This window comes from Thunnus albacares, chromosome 4, assembly GCF_914725855.1.
Source record: "Thunnus albacares chromosome 4, fThuAlb1.1, whole genome shotgun sequence".
Taxonomy (NCBI): Eukaryota; Metazoa; Chordata; class Actinopteri; order Scombriformes; family Scombridae; genus Thunnus; species Thunnus albacares.
Genome location: NC_058109.1, coordinates 22,082,962 through 22,105,665, shown reverse-complemented (window position 1 = coordinate 22,105,665; position 22,704 = coordinate 22,082,962). Strand labels below are relative to the sequence as shown.

At 40.7% G+C, this 22,704-nt stretch overlaps 1 protein-coding gene across 2 annotated transcripts; it reads right to left on the bottom strand.

Annotated features, from left to right (window-relative positions):
* Positions 1 to 1,653: 1,653 nt before the first annotated feature.
* Positions 1,654 to 22,688, bottom strand: esyt1b (extended synaptotagmin-like protein 1b). Of its 2 annotated transcripts, XM_044348115.1 has the most exons (52): positions 21,638 to 22,686; positions 20,526 to 20,567; positions 19,369 to 19,503; positions 19,186 to 19,259; positions 19,027 to 19,099; positions 18,762 to 18,851; positions 18,522 to 18,577; positions 18,236 to 18,356; positions 17,976 to 18,152; positions 17,667 to 17,749; positions 17,385 to 17,433; positions 17,208 to 17,297; positions 17,015 to 17,110; positions 16,468 to 16,539; positions 16,271 to 16,357; positions 16,002 to 16,151; positions 15,638 to 15,751; positions 15,364 to 15,540; positions 15,145 to 15,230; positions 15,002 to 15,050; positions 14,731 to 14,820; positions 14,552 to 14,647; positions 14,373 to 14,444; positions 14,164 to 14,250; positions 13,915 to 14,061; positions 13,313 to 13,419; positions 13,049 to 13,226; positions 12,716 to 12,892; positions 12,508 to 12,590; positions 12,037 to 12,085; positions 11,846 to 11,935; positions 11,581 to 11,676; positions 11,186 to 11,257; positions 10,891 to 10,977; positions 10,633 to 10,779; positions 10,407 to 10,543; positions 9,581 to 9,755; positions 9,401 to 9,495; positions 9,006 to 9,126; positions 7,816 to 7,992; positions 7,486 to 7,568; positions 6,980 to 7,028; positions 6,776 to 6,865; positions 6,470 to 6,565; positions 6,304 to 6,375; positions 6,128 to 6,214; positions 5,841 to 5,987; positions 5,584 to 5,723; positions 4,853 to 4,981; positions 4,656 to 4,758; positions 4,212 to 4,261; positions 1,654 to 2,402 (listed from the first exon to the last, which is right to left on the bottom strand). In XM_044348115.1, exons 1-52 carry the CDS (start codon positions 22,019 to 22,021, stop codon positions 2,375 to 2,377), a joined length of 5,562 nt encoding a protein of 1,853 aa, XP_044204050.1. In that variant the 5' UTR covers positions 22,022 to 22,686; the 3' UTR covers positions 1,654 to 2,374. The 2 variants fall into 2 exon arrangements, with proteins under 2 accessions (XP_044204050.1, XP_044204052.1); XM_044348117.1 differs by lacking the exons at positions 10,633 to 10,779; positions 10,891 to 10,977; positions 11,186 to 11,257; ... (5 more) ...; positions 13,049 to 13,226; positions 13,313 to 13,419 and having other exon boundaries at positions 21,638 to 22,688.
* Between the last annotated feature and the right edge of the window lie 16 nt (positions 22,689 to 22,704).

The window sequence follows — 22,704 nt, the reverse complement described above, 5'->3', positions numbered from 1 at the left end:
GCCTCTTTCTGTGCAAAAGTATATTTAAAGGTGCAGTGTGTGGAATTTAGTGACTTCTAACGGAAAGGACTTCACAGAAATGGAATATAATATTCATTATGTATGTTTTAATTAGTGTATAATCACCTGAAAATAAGAATAGTTGTGTTTTCATTACCTCAGAATGAGCCCTTTATATCTACACAAGGAGCGGGTCCTCTACATAGTGACCAAACTGTAATTACAACGTCACGTGGCGCTATCGGGCCCAAAACGACTTTTTCCCATAGACTTATACTGTGAAAGAAGTGTCTGTAAATCAGCGGATACATTTTTTTGAGTGTCACAACCCCCGCTAAATGACATGTTTCACAATCAGAATTTGATCCATTCAGTCCGATCACAAGTCGAAAGTCTAGAACAGCTGCATGATTGAATCATTTTATCTCCATTCAAGTTAGCCGGAGGGCTAAACCGGAAGTTAGCCGTCTTGGTCAGCAGAAGTCCTCAGTGAGCACACTTTATGGGTGCACGGGGCCCAAAGAGTGTGGAGGATATTGAGTTGGTTGCAATCTGCAACCTCACCGCTAGATGCCACTAAATCCTACACACTGCAGTTTTGGAGATAATATGAGGCTTCGGCCGTCCAAATGGGTCAATCAAGTCTTTTTAATGGCAACTTCCCTCTCTTTGTTACGATTCTTCCACTGCAACTGAACAGGAAAGAACAAGATTTTTTTTTACTAAAAAGACTGTAATTGTGGAAGATATCCACTTTATTTGACTAACTTGGACAACTTAAGTATCATATTTTCTTCAGATTAACTTTTAAATACAATCTTATAATGGCTAGTATGAACAGGGGGAATGATTACAGCGAGAAAAACTTGTTTAAATGTTCATTTGGGCACCTAACTATTGTTTTAGGACAGACTTGAAAAACTGAACCTATCCTTTAAGACTTATCATTTACATGTAATGTTGCTCTGTATTATTTGCAATTAAAGTGAATGTTCTAAATTATATTACATTTTGTACTCAATTATCAGTGGCAAGATATTTTCATGTTAAGTATACCTATATCAGTTAAAGTCAAAAATCTACACTTGAATGTGTGGCTTTTACTGTGCAGAATAATGTATGTGCAGAGTTGGCAAAAGGAGACCATTTTCACATTCATCTGCTGACAGTGGAAACTTTCTCTGTGCTCACTTTAAATCTGAGTGTAAGGCATGCACCTACAAGCATGATTTGTGACATCACAAATATCTTGGAGCCAATTGTGGGCCAATATACAACTTACACAAGTGTGATGTGGAAACTTGCAGCTTCCAGTGTACATACAGATGGACAGTGACAGTGAAGTAGGAAGCATCTTGTGTCTAGCAGTTAAACTTTAGAAAAAAGTATCTGCATTTTCAGATTCTGGATTTTTCAATGAGGGAAGAAATAGCATATAATAATATATTAACATTTTAAAGATATTAAAGAGGTTATTTAACTTTTTTTGTGGAAAACCATATCAGCAGTCAAAGCAGAGTATTTGTTTTCATACATGTCTGGAGGGGACCTTTAAATATTAAATCATCCTCTGTATATCACAGCAGAATAACTGGCTCAACCAACCACTGAAAGAAGTGATACAAGTATGAACAAAAGTGCAGTACAAATGGGACAGATGTGCAAAATCTGTTTATTTTTGTTTCCATCTTTCAACAAAGTATCTGATCTGATCCATAATCTTGGCAAATATACACAAAAGCAAATAAATCATGATTTAACTGTGACATAGGTGTAACAAATACATGTATTGTAGAAAAAAAATCTTATAAAAATTACTTTTCAAAAGCAATGTCAAAAACAAACGTAGCAAGGTGCGGTGAATTACAAAATAACTCCAATATAAGCCTGTCATACAACAGATTCAAAATACTGATATGGCAAAAGCATTTCTGAGCAATACATGAAAAACCTACAGTCTAAAATGTTACTGCACTTTACTCACATCTTCAAACATTCTTGTAGCAACACAGAGCAAACAAAGCAACAAATATGACTTACCTCTTTCTGAGGCTTTTCATCTTTCACCACTCAATCCTAAAACTATAATTTCTTCATTTAGTAAAGTAACCTTCATTCAACACTAACTTGCACTTTATCCTTCTCAACTTCAACCTACTTATCTTTGGTGAGCATTGATTTGTGTGTAGTGCAGTCCAGTTTTATAATATATGTTAATACACAGTGCTGGGTGGACGCAGGTAAGGTGGCCGCAGTGGTATTGTATGCAGAAGTGGGAGGGAGAAGGCATCAGTGTGAGTTGCAGAGATGGCACAATGCCAAGTTGAGCGATGACTTCATCACCATTTAACAACGACATCCGCAAGCAGATTCTCTATTCGACTTCATCTGTCAGAATGAACCTGGAATAAATAGAGAGGGATAATCATTTAATGAAATCACATTAATGATGAACGATTAAAAAAGAAGTGCGCAGTTCAGTGATACTCCACCCAAAACGTCCATGGAAACTTGGATTAAACTGCAGCTTAATCCACTAATCTGCTTTCTGTACATATATTTGGAACAAACTGAGTATATGGATAGACAGTGGTGAAAGGACTGTGAGTAGTTTGAGAAGTTTCCATGTATGTTTTGATGTTTTTTCCCACATTCAAGATGACAACAGCCTCAATTTCATTGTCAGTGAGGAAACTTTAGGTTATTTACATGACCCCGGTTCTCTGAGTAATATGAGTGAGATGTCTCACTATGGGATGCACACCTCGCCGCAGACCTCAGAAGCATTCATCTCATTACGCCAATCCTGATTGGCTGGTGAACGTGTTCGTCCACACCAGGTAGTGCCACCTATCTTAAATAGCTGCTGCGGACGACAGCAGTCTCATTCAAGATAAGCACCTCTTCTCACTCTTCCAAGCAAGAAGGGTTGTCTGGTGAGACATCTCACTCATATTACTCAGAGAACCGGGGTTATGTAAATAACCTAAAGTTCTCTTTTATTATATTTGTTTCGATGTCTCACTATGGGATGTGGTAGGATGCGACAGCAGATCCCTGCGCGGCGGGAGTTGCCAAGGCTGAACACGCAGCAACCAATAAATCTCTGCTAGCCAATGCATCGCAGCTCGACCGTAGCGCATCCATATCTGTTCCACGATCTCCGGGTGCAGAGTCCACTCCCCCTATACTGGCGCGTCCCTGGACAGCAGGTCCGCACCCATGTTCAGGGCCCCCGGACCGTGCGTCGCTCTCAGGGAGAGGAGACGCTCGCTGCTCCAGAGGATCAGTTTGCGTGCCAGTGTGTGTAACTGACGGGAATGCAACCCCCCTTGACGATTGATATACGCCACTGTTGTTGTATTGTCCATCCTCACCAAGACATGGTGACCGGCGAGAGATGGGAGGAAGTGTTTCAGAGAGAGAAACACCACTTAGAGCTCCAATGTCCTCTCACAGACCGGCCCTTGTGTATTCCGCCCCAGCCCGACTCACATCTGTAGTGACCACTTTCCTGGACAGGACGGAGCCCATGGGCCTCCCCCGGGTCAGGAAAGTCAAGGCTCGCCAGTGACGCAGCGCTCTGACGCGAGGCACGACCTGAAAGTCTTTACTCTCTCCAACGAGAGGCGAGCTGTGAAAGACACCGAGTCCAGCGATAATCCCAGAAAGATTATGCTCTGTGCCGGAGACAGCATGCTCTTCTCCGCATTTACCACGAAACCCAAGTCGGATAGGTGTCGTATGAGAGTACGAGTGTGCGCCCCGGCTTCCTGCTCCGATTGCGCTAACAGCAGCCAATTGTCCAGGTACGTGGCCAGGCGGATGTCTTGCTGCCTCAGCGGGGCTATTGCTGCTTCCATGCACCGTACAAACACCCTCGGGCTTAGAGACAAGCCGAAAGGGAGTACACAATACTCGTAACATTTCAGATCGATGGAGGTGAACCAATCCTCCTGCCGTACTAGACGCAACAGGGATGTGTGCGTGAGCATCCTGAATTTGTATTTCCTGAGATATTTGTTCAGAGCCCGTAGATCCAGGATAGGGCGAATTCCGTTCTCACTCTTTTCCGTTCGTACTCACTTTTAGCAGCAGCCTTTCACATCAATGGAGGGTGAGTGTTTGATACTAAATGATATAGTTTGGGTGGAACATCACATTAACCAACTTAAATGCAGTCTGGAGAAAGTTCAGTCTGCTTTGCTCACCATTCGGTGACACCAGAAATCAGGTCAACCTCAGCCAACTCGATCTGCACCTAAAGAACAGGAATGATATGTTAACATTTGTATAAGCAGTATTTTTGCATATACTCAGTCAGTGCACTGCAAGAGTGAATCACTGTGCTAAAGAGTGAGAGAATGTAAGAGTTTTTACAGCTCAAACATATCTGTACAGGTGTGGATTTACACAGATTCTCTTAAATGTGACTGTCTTGTGGACTTCGTCACATGTGATATTCTTTGGATACTCTAATGGTCACTCATGTATTTACCGCTAGCTACATAGCATTGGCTATTCCCAAAATATTATGAAGTCTATAAGTTTGTGTGAGATGCAATAAATTTCAAAAATCTGAATTTCAAGTCCTCCTGTGTGTCCCGTGCCATATGAGAGGAGCACGTGTCAGTACTGTACAGTCTCAGACTGACCTGTCCAATGACGTCACGGCTCCTGAACGAGGATGAGTTATTCTTAACGGATACACTGAGGCGTCTTAATCTCATCTCCTCCACAGACAGATCATACTCAAACCTTAAAAAATAGACAGGGATGATTAGAAGAACACAAGACAGACAAAACTGCACAGGATTATCCAGACAATACAATTACCCAGTTTGTCAATTACCTCTCATTGAAATCTGGGTTGAGGTCTCGTTTCTTCACAGCTGTCTTCCTCTTGGTGGCTTTGCTTTTGTCTGGCAGCAGCATAAGGGAGACATAGCTGTCTATGTCCTTACTTTGAGACAATAGATTTCTGTACACAGAAAAAGAAAGCATATCATATCTATAACATGTTGAAGCTTGGAAATGTTTACAAGTTTTGGTACATTACAGCAGTATAATAATTCATTTTGTAGTGTCAATTATTTATTTTGAATGAATTGTATGTTTTGGGGCTCACAGTTAACAGTCCCTTCTTCAAAGTTTTAATCATGCATTGCATAATTTTACACAGAACCTAAATCTTAGGATGTCTACCATTCTGCTGCAGCTTTTCAATAGGCCTCCTGTAAACACTGTCCAATGAGGAACTAATTTAGGCCTTATATAATAGTGATTAACCTAATTTTCGGATGAAAAAGACAGACAGTATGAACAGAAATGTCTGTATGTTGTACAAATTTTAAGAGTCACAGACTGTGGTTTCTATTAGGTTATAACAATACATTGCATTACTCATAGAGGAAGGCCAAGCTTTGACAGTAGCAAATAGTATGAAAGTATAACATATTTGCTGTGGCTGCTCAGCCAAAGGTCTTTAACATTGCAGCTAATGTTAAGATAACTAGAGGAGGTTAGTTAACCCAGTTCTCTACAGTGTGTTATGTAATAATGGCTGAGTTTGGGGAAGCACACCTGCAGGCATGGACGATGATGATGAGCTTCCTCTCCTGCGAGGCATAGGAAAGAGACAACTTCACCTGCCCATTTCCAGATCCAGAGGCACAAGGCAGAGTCCCTGCATCGATCATCTCCACCATTTTGGAATCCAGAATCTATTGAATATAAATCCAGAACAACAAGAAGATATATTATTAATTAGTTAAAATATGTTTTTAATGCTTAACAATGTATTTTTGAGTGTGTGTGAGCAGATGAGTTGGCCTTCTCACCCTGAGTTCAGCCCTCAGCAGGATCTGACTCTCAGGTGATGCTCCATCCAGATGGAACCACTGGTCCAGGACCAGCTGTGGCTCTGCGAGCAGCTCCCTGACAGAAACCACCAGAGATCCCATTGGCTGATCCCATCCACTGGATAACTACAGTGCAATACAGAGAGATTGAAAAATTCACTCTAACAATAGTGCTGATAAAAGTAAGCAAATGTAACTTGTAATCACAAATGGATGCAATACCAAACAGCAACAACACAGATCCTTCAAATAAATAAACGCCTTGCCTTCACTACAAGCATCTGGTGTTTAGGGTCACGGACCAGGAAGTAGAAAGGCTCATTCCACTCAGGACTGGTGCTACGGTCACACAGCTTTAGAGATATGATGACAAGATATGATGAGTTATTACAATAATAATTTATTCATCATAGTACAGAACATCATGCTTCAGAAGTCTCACATTGGTTTTGTAGCTTGTTTCACCCAGAACAAGCTCAGCTCCTGCTTTGGGTTCCTTTCCACTCTTCTTCAACTGTTGAGGAAGAGAGAGCCATTCAAGATGTATCATATGAGGAATAATTGTTGTAATGACTGCACAGTAGATACATAAACTGCAGGTGACTTACAGGCAATGAATGTGCTCTCTCCACATAGACAAAGAGCAGAGCAGCAGAGGAAACAGCCTTGTTCTGATAAGACTGGAGAGATTGAAGCTGCAGTACCTGAGACATGAAGTGCAGCCAGTTAGGCCTGATGATTATTTTGCAATGTGAATCATGTGCCCTTCGTGTTGGAATGTGACTCAACAGTATTATCTAAGAGGCTGCTTTGTTAGGCACTTTTCAATAGTCTATATTTAAAGAATGTTTGAATAAACAGAATGAGGCTAAAGCTACAAGGGAATAATGCTGTAAACATGGGTAAGTACCAACCTGGTCAAGTCTGACTGAATGAGACACTGTAGGAACCCATTCCAGTATCAAGTGAACTCGCCCAGACTTCACGTCTTTCAGAGTGTACCACTGCAACAGAGTCAGTGTCAGTTAAATAATCAAGGCGACGCCGCCCTTTTTACAGAACAGATTGTAGAAATCACATGACATAACTTTGGACTGTTGTTCAAGTTAATGACTAACCTGATCTGTGTACTGGGATCTGATGACCTCATTTAGCTTAATACTGAATCTGAGAACATAAAAACAGACAAACGTTTAACAACAACAACATGACTTTAAGTTCATATGAGGTAGTTCAGTTTTGTCATTCCATCAGAAATCAATTTACAGGTATTCAAAAATGTCCTTCATCTAGACATTTGATAAAAAACAGAAAATTTAGTGTCAGAAATTTAGCTGGTCATCTTGTGAACCAATTTAGCTGTTCATGATCTCAAATTAGTGATTTGTTTGCTCGATCAGAGAGAATATCAGCAACTCAAAGTCAAATATTGTGTTTAACTAAAATCTGTGCAATATAGAAAACATTATCTGTTTATTTTTATGTCTTGGTGCGTTTCTATACAAAATGATGTTAAGTCACAGGTGTATCTCCTAGAAGTCTTACCATGATCAATGTACACTTTTTATCTTGAGCACTAATTTAAATTAATGATTAAACAACAAAAGGCATATGTGACACTTACCTGCCTAAGAAGTCATCAGAATCTAAATCCTTATCGAATGCTTCAAACTGGATCTCCTGGTTGCTGTGCTCATTCAAAACCACCTGTTAAAAACAAAACAAAACAAAACCCATGTCTGAAATAAAGACAACACTGTAGATGCAGTGAAATCTGACAATACACAGTATTTAAACCAAAGGTTCTTCATACTTCAGACACTTCATTTTGTGGGTAGGCAATTAATGAATTAATGAATTCCCAAAAAAGTCAAGGCACACTGTTTTGTCACACTAAAGTTAAAAAGCCTTAATTATAGTGTGTTCTTTCAATAAATAATCTTCTGTTGTTTACCTCATACATCTCATTCCATGTTGGGTTGAGATTCTCCTTGATTACATGACTCTTGAATGTAGTCCCCCCAATGTTGATCTTGACATAAGGGTCACTCTTGCCCTTCACCATGCCTCCCATCAGGTTATCCTTGGCAACCAGATTCTGGGCGTCCAATAGGTGAATCCTTAGCACCCCCTACAGGATGAAGAATGTAAATGTTATAAAACATACAGGAAGTCTTTGAGCACAAAGCCTCTGTGACTTTGTAAAGTGAAGGTACTGTATGCCATATTTTTTTTCCCAGGATGACAAAGTCACAACCCGCCCTACTCTGCCTCTGACTGGCTAGTACATGTTGCCTTCGTTGGTTGGGTTGGTTAGATTTAGGCATGAGGAGTGCGGTTGGTTAGGGTTATGGTAAGAATATCAGGGTAAGCCAATCAGAGGCAGAACACTGTATAAGTTTCAGAGAGTCTCAGATCATTAGGTTTATGTGCCCTGCACAAAACAGCTAAAATCAGCATGAATACTACAGGAAAACTGCATTTTCACTAATGTAATCTTTTTTTTTCTAGGCCACTTGGGTGTTTATCTAAAAAGTTCACCAGTCCTGAATAAATAGAACTTTGAATAGACCTGGATGACTACTAGTGCCAAAATCTGATATTTTACAGCCTTTAGGAACACATCATACAACAACAATGGATTAAAATGAACTTTCATTAGATAATGAATACCTTTCCTTGTCTAATCTAAATTTGGTTTATGAGAACCTTTGTTTTTTTCATTTTTAGCACAGGTTCCTCCTTCAAACCACACTTCTGTACATTGTATAAATGATACAATGGTTGGCATGTGTTCATTTTTATTTTAAGAAGTCCATCCTGAAATCCTTGTTTTGATTCTAGCTAGCATGTCACAGGCACCTATGCAGAAGTTCAGTGGACAACAGACAAGATCAACCAAAACCACAGAGGAAGATGACATCACCCCAGCAGTGGGTAATATAATATTTAAAAACAAGAGGAAGTGACACATTCACAGCCTTTGGAAAAAAGCATGAGGGGTTATTCAGAAAGCCCACATGATAGGCCAAGACTCAGCAGCATGAATTCATTTAACTGTTCCCTAACTCATGACTGGCGATGGAAGGAATCAATAATGACTTTGACTTGCACTCTGCTAAGCATGGCATTAACCAAACCCACCTCTGTGCCAAAGTGCAGGGTGGGGCTGGTGTGCGGTGGAAGAACTTCACCAGCTTCAGGCTTCAAGGTTTCAGCAGGAAGACCGGTCACTGTGGCATGGGCAAGGTTGTCTACACCAGTACTATACCCATGCACACACACACACACACACACACACACACACACACACACACACACACACACACACACACACACACACACACACACACAAACAATACAGAAATTTAAATATGTTTAGGTTTCTTTGTGATGGCCACCACAAAAGCAAGCTCAAACTCTGAGGGAATATATACATGTATCTAAATGAATGAATAATATTTAATCATCATTCTGTAATTTCTTTTCTTACAATTTATGGATTTTTTAAGTTTTTTTTGCTGCAATGTAGAGCTCACCCCTTTGTTTGGATTCGCTGTGGTTCAAAATCCCCTGTGACTGCTGTGTCTGGCTGTGGGGGATGCTCTCCTGAATCTGTTGGCTCCTCCACCAGCTGAGCAAAATTAAATTAAGGTTATGAAGTTAAAAATAGACAGTTAAAACTTAATACCAACGGACTATTATGTGCCATGACTCACTGTAGCGGCAGGGACTATATCAGGTGCGGTTTGAATGGCAGCTGGTTCGGTGTGAATGGACTCTGGTTCGGTGTAAATGGCAGCTGGTTCGGCAGGAGTATCCCTTTCTGTGGTGGCCACAGTGTCTGCTTCTGCTGCTTCGAAGTGTTTCAGCTGGCTGGATACTGCAACAGACCTGACAATATACACTGCTGTAAGAAAACATTGCTGTCTGCCTCCTGACAGGAATTAACAAGAAAGAGTGCTATATTTTTTAGTTTGACTTGACTGTATAGCATCCTCCTGTTCCTGTGTTCAATGGAAGGCACTTTCTTTATATTTAAATAGCACTAAGTTGTATGTTTTTAATGTTTTTTAATGATACCAGTGTACAATCTGTGCAGCTATGATGTGTGTTGGAGCCATTTTTGTATTGTGTTCATTAGTATGTGTGTGTATATGAAGTAGTATAAGTTCACTTGTGGTAATCCTCTTTTTGCACAGTAGGTGGTATGTGAAATATGGGGAAAGTGCAAATAGGTGAAGCATTTATCACAGAGCAGGTGTGTTGTTTACCGAGAAAGGCGCACAATTTTTTTTACCATCAGGTGTAATTTGTTTGTTTGCATGCAAGTTATTAATTGATATAAAGTGCATGTGGATTTCCGTCTACACCTTGGATGGACCTGATGGTGTACAAATAATTACACTTGAGTATGGCTACAAAGGCAACGTGTCAATTAGGCAAGTACCAGTGTAAAAGCCCCTCAGTGGCTTGTAGGTTTTTTGTTTTTCTCGAGTCAAGTCACTATAATGTCCATTATCAAATCAGGCACAAAATACTCACTCAACAGATGGCTGATCAGAGCTTTGTTCCTCCTCACTAACTGCTTTAAATATCTGTTCACGGGTGGTGACCGTCTTCTCTTTCTTTGAACCAGTTACAGAAGGCTGTGGGGCTTCAGTCATCCTTGAGCTCAGGATCTGTCAACAATAAATATCCAGTTGTTTATTCTGTGTCTCAGAGACAATGTTAATAATCCCATGTATGGTAATGTGTGTGTTTCTCCCACCTTGAGTTCAGCCCTGAGTAGGATCTCACTTTCAGGTAAGGCTCCATCCAGAGGCATCCACTGGTCCATGACCAGCTGTGGTTCTGACAGCAGCTCTCTCACAGGAACCACCACAGATCCCATTGGCTGGTCCCATGCACTAGACAACTGTGTTTAGGAACAGATTTACAATGTCAGTTAGAGATTGAGATGTCTCTGACAATGGCTGCAGGCTTTAGATACTAGTTATTAGTATTGTGAGACACACAGTGCATTCACCTTCACTATGAGCATCTCCTCAGCGGGGTCGCGAACCAAGAAGTAGAAGGCCTCATTCCACTGAGGTGATCTAGAGCGATCACACACCTTCAGATAGAAGTAAAAAAGGACAGATCCTTAAACCAGGCAGGAAACAACAATAATATATTGTATGTTCATCGCACTTTGATAAAGTTGTCTATTCTTCAATAGTTGAGTTTCAACTAGTATTTAAAATTATGTTAATAATGAAAATAATAACTAATTTCAGGCCTAATCTCGAATATAGAGAGTGTGTGTTTGTTTTGTGTCATACCTTGGTTTTGTAGGTTGTGTTACCAAAAACTAGCTCTGCCCCAGCCTTTGGCTCCTTTCCACTTTTCTTAAACTGATGACAGGAAGACAAATAACACATTACATTTTGGGAATAGTTGGCACTTACTGTCTGTTATTAAGGCAACAATAGGTTGAGATCCAATTTCCCTTTCTTTTAAAAATAAAAACAAAGCATTCCTAACTCACATTCAGAGTCCTCTTTTACTTCAGTCTAGTGATTACTTACAAGAACATCTTAAGAACTAGACGTAGTTGTTTTCCACTTCATGGCTGTAGAAGATCTCTTTATGAACCTATGCTTTCCAAACTTTTGTCTATATAATTCAGCAGACTAATTATGGTGTTTTTCAGTGTACAAAATTACAAGGGACTCACAGGCAATGAGTGTGCTCTGTCCACATAAACAAAGAGGAGGGCTGCAGAGGGGACGGCCTTGTTTTGGTAAGACTGAAGAGACTGCAGCTGCATCACCTGCAGCAGAGTATCAAATGAAAACAACATTACAGTGACTCATCACTGATGTGGAAAGTGCATCAAGAGAAAAGGGGATCATATTCAGAATAGTACCAATGTGGCAGAAATAGGCAACGGAAATGATGAAGATTAAAAAAACATAAACAAATAATAAAAATGCACTTACTTGGTCCAGTGTGTCATTATGAGACACTGTTGGGACCCACTCCAGTATCAGACGAAGACGACCAGACTTCACATCATTCAGGGTATACCACTGAAACAGAGGTGTGCACTTACTGAATCATAGCCTATGATTACATCAGGACAATACATACAAGATACAAGATACAAGATACAGTAAGCATGCATACTCACTTGGTCTGTGTACTGGGAATGGATAATGTCTGCCACACTGACTTTGTATCTATTCACAGAAAAGAAGATTATTGACATTTTAGACAATAACACAAGTTAAATGCACAAACTGTGAAACTGAAGCCCCATACCTAAGTTGCACTAAAACACAAACTCTATATTATTTATAGTGTCAATTGGTATAAGAAGTTTGCATTGGGCATGCAAGTTAACACATGACATAGGATACAATATGTTCAACTGTGATCCGCTGACAAAAATACAAAATGCAGACTTTTTTATATCCATAAATCAAATTCTTCAAATATACAGCATATGTTAATTTACTTCCAATTTATCTTTATGGTTAAATAACTAAACTTTGGGTCTGTAAACATGCTGACACACAGAATAACATGCTGAGGCAATAAAGACTTAGATATTTCAGGAGCTTCCCAGTCTTTGTTGGACAACTAACAAACTTGCCCTTACCTGCCCAGGAAGTCATCCTTGTCCATGTCTTTATCAAACAGCTCTACTTGTACCTCCTGTCCTGACTGAGGCCTCAGCACCACCTAGGGCACCACAAAAAAACCCCACCAACAGTTAAATATATTAAAATGAGGTAGTTAACGTGAAGTATTATATTTTTCATCTCTATTTAAAATGATACTTAAATTGTACAGCCCTTCCAACACACCTGATACATCTCATTCCAGACTGGGTTGAGATTGTCCTTGACCACATTACTCTTAAATGAGACCTCTCCAACATTGATCTTGGCATAGGGGTCACTCTTGCCCTTCACCATACCGCCCATCAGGTTATCTTTGGCAACCAGATTCTGAGCCTCCAACAGGATGATTCTCAGCAGCCCCTACAGGCAGGGAAAATGAGATTTCATGCTTAAAAACAGAAAAATGCAGTATCTCAATTTGATTATTAAACCCTATTTTTTAAATCAAATGTGATAGTATCATGCCTTGTTGCTGTACTGTATATGCTACTTTAGATCAATAATTTGCTATATTACCTCACTGGCAAAACTGATGTCTGGGGAAGTATGAGGAGGCTGTGCTATGGCAGGGCTTGGTGATTCTTCCACCGTTTCTTCAATCACATCAGCTGCCATTTCCTGTACATCAGCATCTTCATGCAAAGTCACTGGAGAGGCAATAGTCTCCACAGGAAGAGTGTCCACTGAACTTGACCTGAACACAGCAGCAATAAAGGAATTTAAACAGACATAGGAGAAAAGGAAGGTAAGGCTAGACTTTTTTTGGATTAACTGTCTTACCTCAGCATCGGGTCTGCCTCATGTTGTTTCCGATCAGGGAAAGTGTCTGATGCTGATGTGACCATAGCCTTTTCAGGGGCACCAGGACATTTGCTAGGGATCAGCATCTGCAGTTGGGTCGATATTATGTTGTTTTACTTCATTATTATTCTGTTTTACTTTGTTAACCAGCATTGCAACAACATGATTGTAAATATTAATATCAGCAGAACAAATACAAAAGAACTGCCTATAAAGCCTCATGTCAATGTGTTACTGGAACAGTGATAAGAAAGACACACAGATACAAAAATTGAAACACAGAGGGAAAAAAACAAAGCGATATTGCACCTAATTACCCAGAAAGAAACATACTGTGTATACTGTATACTGACAAAGAATAAAACACATAGAGATGTTACAGTTTGCTGCACAGAGCATAAGATATACAGATAAAGAGAAATGTATACAATGTATAGAATGTATAAGTAAGAGTGTACACTGAAAGAGGGACATCTGGGGAAATAGATTAATAAATGGAGAATAAGAAAGGATACAGATTGGATTTTTAGAAAAAACATACAGAGAAAATGATTAAATTAACAGGCAGATGGTTCTCCCACCTTGAGTTCAGCCCTCAGAAGAACCTGACTCTCAGGTGAGGCTCCATCCAGATGGAACCACTGGTCCAGGACCAGCTCTGGTTCAGAGAGCAGCTCTCTGATAGGAATCACCAAGGAACCAATGGGCAAGGTCCAGCTATGGGATACCTGGAGAAACATAATGCAGTGTGTTATATACACCACACTCTTCCATCTGTATGACAGGATACTCTTTCTTTCCACTTTGAGTGTGTAGTGAAGCCAGCTTACCTTAACAACAAGAATATCCTCTCTAGGGTTACGAACCAGGAAGCAGAATGCCTCATTCCACTGAGGTGATGTGGTACGATCACATACCTTCAGAAGAGATGCAAAAGTCAGTCACAGATATCATGTTACTCTTCCTGTGTTTCAATTAATGCTACACTATCTTAACATATAGTAAAATCAATACTAAACTGAATGAGGTTTGGTCTTACTGTAGTTTTTCGGGACATGTCCCCAAGAGTGATCTCTGCTCCCACTTTTGGCTCTTTTCCACTCTTCTTCACCTGTAGAGAGACAGGAAAAGCAATAAAGCAATAATAAAAGACATACTGTATGTATTGTCTCCTTCAGATTATCCCTACATCACCCTTCACAGCATAAAAACACTCACTGGTAAGCTATCTGCCTGTTCGATATAGACAAACAGTAGGCCTGCTGAGGGAACCGCCTTGTTCTGGTAGGACTGTCTGGAGTAGAACTGAAGAACCTGACATAGGAAAGAAACAGTGAGTATTGATCAATCTTATCAACAAGGGTCCTTTAATTCCTAACTTATTTGGAAATACTGACCTGGTCCAATCTGTCTGACACTGAGGATGTTGGAACCCATTCCAGTACCAGGTGAATTCGACCAGACTTCACATCATTGAGAGTGTACCACTGAGAAATAAACGGCACACACAGAGAACCATTTTAATGCGGGAACTACTGAGTGAGGGCCAAACAAGGGAAACACCAACACACATCAGAGAAAATCATTTTAAAGATGGTGTAAAAGCATAAGAATATCCGTTTTGTGACACCTACACATGCATCAATGAGTTAACCTTACGCATCCCACCTGATCAGTGTGCTTGGAATCAATGATGTCCTTCAGATTGATCTTCAGCCTGTATGTTGGTATATGTGCGATTAGAATATATCCTTAATTATGCTAATTATCTTATTTGAGAATATAGAACTATATATACAGTATATCTTTACCTGCCCATGAAATCATCCTTCATGTCCATGTCTTTATCAAACACCTCCACATGCAGGTCCTGACCATGCAGCTGGGTTAGAATCACCTGAGGGATGAATAAAGTTGCAAATTTCAGAGGACTCTCTCAAAAATACAAATATTTTTATTCATTTCACAACAATCATCATAATGTTGAATGAAAACTGGGTTCTTTCAATAAATAGCCTTCTGTTATTTACCTCATACAGCTCATTCCAGGTGGGGTTAAGATTACTCTTGATAACCTGACTTGTGAATGTTTCACCCCCGATGTTGATCTTGACATAAGGGTCACTCTTGCCTTTCACCATGCCCCCCATGAGGTTGTCTTTGGGAACAAGATTCTGCCCTTCCAATAGGTGGATTCTGAGCAGTCCCTGAAAAAATACACAACTTAGAATAAGTATGTGCAAATAAACTTAAAAAGATACCACAGCTTTAAGTCAAAGTCATGACTGCATTGTCCTCCATTACCTCTGTGGCAAAGCTAGGATGAGCGGAAGTCTGTTGGGGCAGCTGTTTGGACCGTCCAGACTCCAGATCAGATGACACATCCGCTGAAATGTGTTCCTCATCTAACCACAAGACCTATGTTACAATGGAAAAGGTTGACAGAAGGAAGCAATATAAAATGTGACCAAAAGTGTTGAACTTGGCTCATTTAATTTTAGTCAAGACACCATTATACATCAGAAAAGGACAGATCAAAATCAAATTTTAGATTATATAATTAATGACCCCCGATAATGGGCAGGTTTTTTTTCCCACTGTGTATTTATTTGTCATTAATTGGTCTAATGCAGTGCAGTGTTAGTGAATGGGTCTGGTTGCCATTTACCCTGAGTACTGCGTTGATATAGATGCGACTGGCCGTTCCAGAGTTTTCCAGCTGGAACCACTGGTCCAGAGAAAGGTTAGAATTGGACAGTAGACGGGACAATGGGATAGTCAGACTGCCCAATGTCTGCACACGGTCGGCGTCTTTCACCTGGTTAATTTAACATGAAGGAAAGGCCAAAGTTAAAAGAGAGCAATCACAACAAGTTTGGCTATCAGCGTGACAAACACAACGTGAAGTGCAGAGAAGCTAATCATATGAATTGTCACCTGAATGTCTATGTCCTGTTTGCGTGGATCCTGGATAAAGAAGGTAAACGCTTCTTCCCACTCTGGACTGGTGGTTGTGTAACAAGTCTAAAGGCGAGAATAAACGGAAATGGTAATTAAATTAGAAGTGTCAGCTATAAGTAGAAATAAATGGAACACAATCAACAGTATTTTAATCATTTCTCTCATTTTTATACCTTGCTCTCTCTAGTGATGTCCTGCACAGACAACTGCACCATTGGATTGGGCTCTTTATTTCCCTTCTTCATCTAAAAGTTGTGAACAAATAAGGACATACAGTAAGATATGTGAACATTCTGTAACCAAGAACAGAGCAATAGGCTTATCTGCAGTTCTGACAACATGTGGTTGATGTGTATAATAGTGTGTAACCTACCATAGCAACAGCACAAATAAAAGAAAGGAAGCAACGTCCTGCACGGCATAATCAGGAAGTATAAATCAGCTTTGACTGAAACCGCAATGACTGAGTTTCATTCCAAAGATTTACACTGCTGTTCCCTCGTGTGTATGATCTAACAGCAGAAATGTGTGTTTAACAGCCTTGGATAAAGTTAGCCACGCTGCCATGGAGCAAACAGGGTTAGAGGCCGAGGCAACAACTTTGTGGAATGTCAGACAGATGGCAGTTACAGCTCTGCCTCAGTTTAACCATACAGAGGAAGAAGCTCTGAGCTGAGCATGAACATGAGAGGGTAGAGAGGGTAGAGATATCTGACTCACAGGAAGAGCCTCAGCCTTGTCCAGATACACGACCAAAATGGCTGAAGAAGGTGGATCGGAATTCTTGCTAGTCACACTCTCATTCCTCTTTAGGATCTGAAATGGAGGAGTGTAAACAGATTTTTTGTTTCTCACTGTGATTGTTCTGCAGAAAAATAAAACGTGCTGGAGGATACAACAAAGTGAGTCAAACCTGCTCTAGTTGATCGGTGCCAGGCAGCAAGGCCAACCACTCCAGTCTGAGATGAACCCGTCCTGTCTGAGTGTCTTTCAAAGTGAACCACTAAGAAGACAGCCATAGACATGCATTTACAATCCAAAGATTAAAGAACTCATTTTACAAATTATGACTATGCTGATTATTACTCACATTATCCACAGCTATGGATTTCTTCACAATGCCCAAATCCAGTTTGGTTCTATGTGAAAGAGGAATGAAAGACTGACTGAATAAAAAGCACACAAAAGCAAATGTACTCATGAAAATAATAAAACATAAAAAAGCAGATTCTGTGTCAGTACAAGGTTAATGTTCAAAAAAGGCAGTGTACTATTTCCCACTAGGAGGCCATGAGAGTTGACAGATGAAAGGTGACAATGTGAGATTCAACATAGGCACACATACAAAGAGACATGAACTATGCATATATACCTGCCCAGGAAATCATCCTGGTCTGTGTCTTTGTCATATACCTCCACCTCCAATTCCTGACCAGGCACTTCATGGACTATAACCTGATGTACCAGACACACACAAGAACATGTATACTGACAGAGCGATTTGTATGGAAGCTGACTGTGGCCTCATGTGACCATGAATGAAAATGAACATTCTCAGTCTAATCCCTAAAATACAGAACAAAGTGAAATGACACTGTATATGATTCTTTCAACACCTGTACATGCAGAGTAATGATGATACAAATATCAAACTTCTCATAAAGCCCTCCATTCTACTCACCTCATATATCTCTCCCCACTTGGGCGAGTGTGTGTTGTCAATGTGTTGGGAGGTGAAGGTCTGAGGACCCACCCTCAATATGGCATAGGGGTCAGACAAGCCAGCCATAACACCTTTCACATAGTTGTCCTTTGCTGCTAGATTCTGTGCCTCCACAAGGTGGATGCGTACCACACCCTAAGAACGATAATATACTGGTGTTTACTCAGACACAAAACAATATCATAATTTCTATTTGCAGGTGCATGCTCAGGCTTTACCCTGGGCAAAGGACAGCGAAGTTGAGCCACATGCAGGCCTTGAACCAGGGGGACAACCAGACGGTTGGGCAGCACCAAGAAAGAGGCGATGGCATCCATAATCATGCTGTCAGACATGACACTGAGACAAAGGAGAAAGGAGTATTTCAGTGATGTATCATTTACTATTCGCTTCTCACAGTAATAAAATTCTAACAGTGATAAAACTTTGTGAGGTTATGTTTTTATTAGGCTATAGAGTTCCTTGATGTGCAAGCCGAAATGAGATTATTTCAGCATGACTCACTTCAGTCCAGGGATATCCAACAAATTAGTCAGTCCAGTCCAGTTGATATCTAGTTTCTTGGAAAAGATAAGACAGACAGAAGAATGTACTGAATGTATCAAATCAGTCACAATTGATGAGAAATCAATAGCATGAAAAGGATACAAGACTACAACTAAGACACATAATAGTCACAGGAATCGGGGTTGAAAGGCAACAATTAAAGGACAAATAGAGGTGAATGTATATTGATGAACCTACAGGCCTCTGGATGAAAAACATAGTGACCGCACCCACTATGGGCACATCTCCGATCAGAGGCTCCAGAATCACCCGCATCATCCCATGTAGCTAAAGACAGAGAAACAGAGAGGATGACTGTGAAAACCACTGATAAATGCTTACAGAAAGGCAGATTGGTGTGTGTTTCAGTTAACCCCCAGATATCTTCAGACAGGCGTCTTTGTATTTCATGCTGCACTGTAACTTGACTCCATAATGCTTTTAGCTCAACAAGAATGTGCACCTGTATTCCTTTGACTCCGGCTTTGCAGAAGTATCTCTTCACCTCAACGTTGATCTCTACATTGCCGACATAGCTAAGGAGAAAAAAGAAAAATGTCACCAACAATAATGCCTTCGGAAATCTGTAATACAGATGTGACTCACAATGAGTAATATTCACCTGATATACAGATCTAGCAGGACTTGTCCCTTGTCATTCTCTGTGTGTGCCTTGATCCCTACAACCTTCATGGCCTGGAGTGAACAGAAAGCACGTTTGTTTGCACAGTATATATGATATGGATCATTTGTGTGAATCTTTTATGACAGCATGATATTATAGTTAAGCTATCAAAGGCATCACCTTGTCTCCCATGTCCACTTTGGTGAAGCTGAGGGTCTGGAGGTGGGAGCTTGAGGCTCGGATAGATGGAGCGATGGTTTCCACCAGCAGCTTCTCAAGGTACTGGCCAACAAAGGGCCACACCTGCTGCAGCACCTAGGCCAGCCAGCAAGTACATGCTTTTATTAGTAAGACATAAATACATAACATACAATGTACATTCCTGCGATTTGTCACCTGAGACTATTGCTTTGAATAAACATTGTCGTTTTAGCTCTGTAAATTCTTTCAAAACTATCTGTCAGATGCCTTGGATCCCAGAAAGCAGTAAGTGAAGAATGACAGAGACAGCTGTAGCCAGTTGAGTCTCCTCAGCTGTTAGTCTTCTTATTTGGATCCTTACATATGACGCAGGGAATCCTGTGCTCTACATGTGTCAGTGTTTCACTTTTTTACAGAATATTAATATTGCTCTACGAACATGTTAAGTTTTCATTCCTACGGGGAAAGAATTAAAAGCAGAGGCAGTGTTTGCTTGTGTGACTATGAAAAAAAACCCCCAGAGTTGGTTACAGTCTGGCATAAGTAGAGAATGAGTCATCAACCGTCTGCCCCTGTGGAGGATGAAGCCAGAGCAACAATCTGAATCTCCTGATCTCCCCTTCGGTAACTCATCACAAACCACTACTTTGTTTGCTCAGATCTCGTGGTTGTGTTAGCATGATTGCTTTTATTACTGTTTTTCTATATTAGTGGCTCTAGTTTCTCTGGGCAACAAGAACAAAGGGGCGGGGGGTGGTGGGGGGAGACAATAGCTGCAGTTTTATTTAGTTTGGGGGACTGGGCAGCTCCTCCCCCTTCCTGTGAGTTAGCCTGCAATGAAATGGAAATGTTGAGAGGGTTGCCTGGCACACGGCCTGCTCTCTGCAGTACAGACAGAGTGGCTACACTAATGGGGGTGTGGCCTTTTCTGGAACATGGCAGGAACAGCAGCAGTGCTACCATTTATCAGCTAGCACCAGCTATTAGCGTAGCATACACTACTAAGTGTCAATCAGCACAACAGCTGAGCCATTGAATAGACAGAGTGTGTGTTCATTGTGGGCTTAATAAAGGAGGAATAAATAGCGTCTTTGTGTAAAGTCATGAAGTGAAGCAGGAAAGCAGTTATATGTTACCTTATTCAGCCATTCAACCTTCTCGACATCTGGAAAGTTTATCTGTTGGAAAGAAAAACAATGAGAGCAGCAAACACACAACAGGATAGGGAAATTATTTAGCCACAGCTTATGCAAGTCTGAAAATGTCATCAATAACACCGCAAACACCCGCCCAGTGCTTTCTGCACCTGGTGTTAGACAGACTGTAGATTTCCAAATAAACCGATTAAGAGATTGCTTTGAAAGACGTGGCTGTCTATTGCAGGGTTTAACTTTGCATTAAGAGCCACATGTGAGGACAATTAAGCAACACGAATGCAAGCCATATTTCATAGGGTTAACCACTCTCAGGGAAAACTTACACGTGTAATTTTTTGTGTGTGTGCTGGAGAGCATATCTAACATGCAAATGCCCCTTTTTGAATACTTTAAGAGTATGCAAGCTGTCTGGTTACATAAGAAATCCCTAAAATTCACTTACTGAAAAAAGTATCCACAGGAAACTCATTTGGGTGTGGCTAGATGTTCTGAGTCAAAACAGACCCATGTGGTTACAAAATCTCCATTTTGGGTACAAGTACTCTCAAGATGCATGAACTGCAAATCACTACTTCCTACTTATTTTACAGCCACCTTTAATTAAAATTGTGAAAAGGATTAGTGAGATATAGTATTGTTGTAGTTGCTGCAATGAACTCAGGATTTCCCCATAATGTTTCTATACTCTGAAGTACAAAACATAAACAGCTAATTCTGCGACTGTCTTGAAAAGGTTGGGAAACAATTAGTGCATATAAAATAAATGGACTTCTGCACACCTAACTGAATGTTTTAATTAGGACTTAATCACATTTTTTAAAGAAACACGACACCGACCTATAGTAAAGCTTAGGGGGAATTATTTACTGGAAAACTTGCTCTAAACCAGACCTTAAATTAAAGGTTTTATGAGGACAGACTATAGAAATGTCCCATCCTCTGGCCAACATCATTAAGGGTTAAGATAATTACTGCTCAGGTATGCCGTAAGGTTATTGTAGGTCACAGTCTGTTCAGGAAGGAGAGTACTGGCAGTGAAAGTGTTTGATGACAGATAATACACCCTCGGCATCTGAAAGATCCTTTCTTACCCATGCAGGGAGATCTCGCTTGATTTTGGACACTTTCCTGGAGGTGTACTCCTCCTCGTTGCTGAGCAGTTGTATGGCTGACTTCAGGCGTGCCTCCTTGGCTTCTCGAGCATGTTTCCATCCCGTGTAGACCATCATGCCGAACACCAAGAGGCTGGTACTGACACGGTAGTAGCCGGCCAGGTAAACGGGGAGCAAGGCGCCCAGACATTTCCCAAACGTCCAGAGCACCGCGACTGCACTTATCCCCTTAGGTGTGGGAGCTTCAGGCTCTGAGTCGCTCCGGGCTATCTTCTTGGTGTCGGCTGTGCTCGGACTGTCGGCGCTCTTCGGTTCACTCGACTCCGATTTGTCACTTTGCATAGTGGTATCTTCTGAAGCCATGACTTAACAAAAAATAAAACTACTAATAATACTAACTAAATAGGAAAAAACTCAGGGTTTAGTCTGCTCGGTTACTCTAACATTGGTTTCATTTCACACATCGACTAGCTACCGTCGGAACAAACGTAATAACCGTTACCTCTATGCGCTGCTGGTATTCACCTCGCTTTAACGTCTTCTTTCAAAACGCATCTTAAATACATAAAACCTTGCTTGTCGTTGCATGTGAAAAGCGTTAGTGAATAGATATGAGAAGTGACCGACTGCAAGTTATGTTCTTCACAAAGTCCCGTTATCTGGATGAAAACACGCCCACTGGAGCAAAAAATATGCATCTTTGACTCTTTCGGTGCTGCGTCATTCACTTTGTTGTAATCATCGTTATTACTGCAGCACAACGTTATCGACAACCGAGATTTTCCACTACATAACGCGTATTATTCAAATTGTCTATTAAATCGTTACTTTACCTGTCTGGTGGAGCATTTTTGCTGAATTTGAAGGGGAAAAAGTTAGTTGTACAGCTATGCAGTCACTTGCTTTGTGTCAAATAAGCCACTAGTACCTCTGTTCTTACAACACTTTCTGCTGCTTCAGTTTTTTTTGAAAACAGCAGACAGAGCATTCTCCTCAGCCCCTAAATCCGGTATGAGCGCACAAGCCCGGGCCGAAATGAGCAAGCA

What these genes read in the sequence shown, in the direction of transcription:
- esyt1b (XM_044348115.1), bottom strand. Translation starts at nt 22,021, where the DNA reads ATGGCTTCAGAAGATACCACTATGCAAAGTGACAAATCGGAGTCGAGT. An exon ending in TGTTTTTCATCCAGAGGCCT is followed by an intron (nt 18,578 to 18,761) that starts GTAGGTTCATCA and finishes ATCTTTTCCAAG; the next exon opens with AAACTAGATATCAACTGGAC. An exon ending in AACAGGACATAGACATTCAG is followed by an intron (nt 16,152 to 16,270) that starts GTGACAATTCAT and finishes TAAATTAACCAG; the next exon opens with GTGAAAGACGCCGACCGTGT.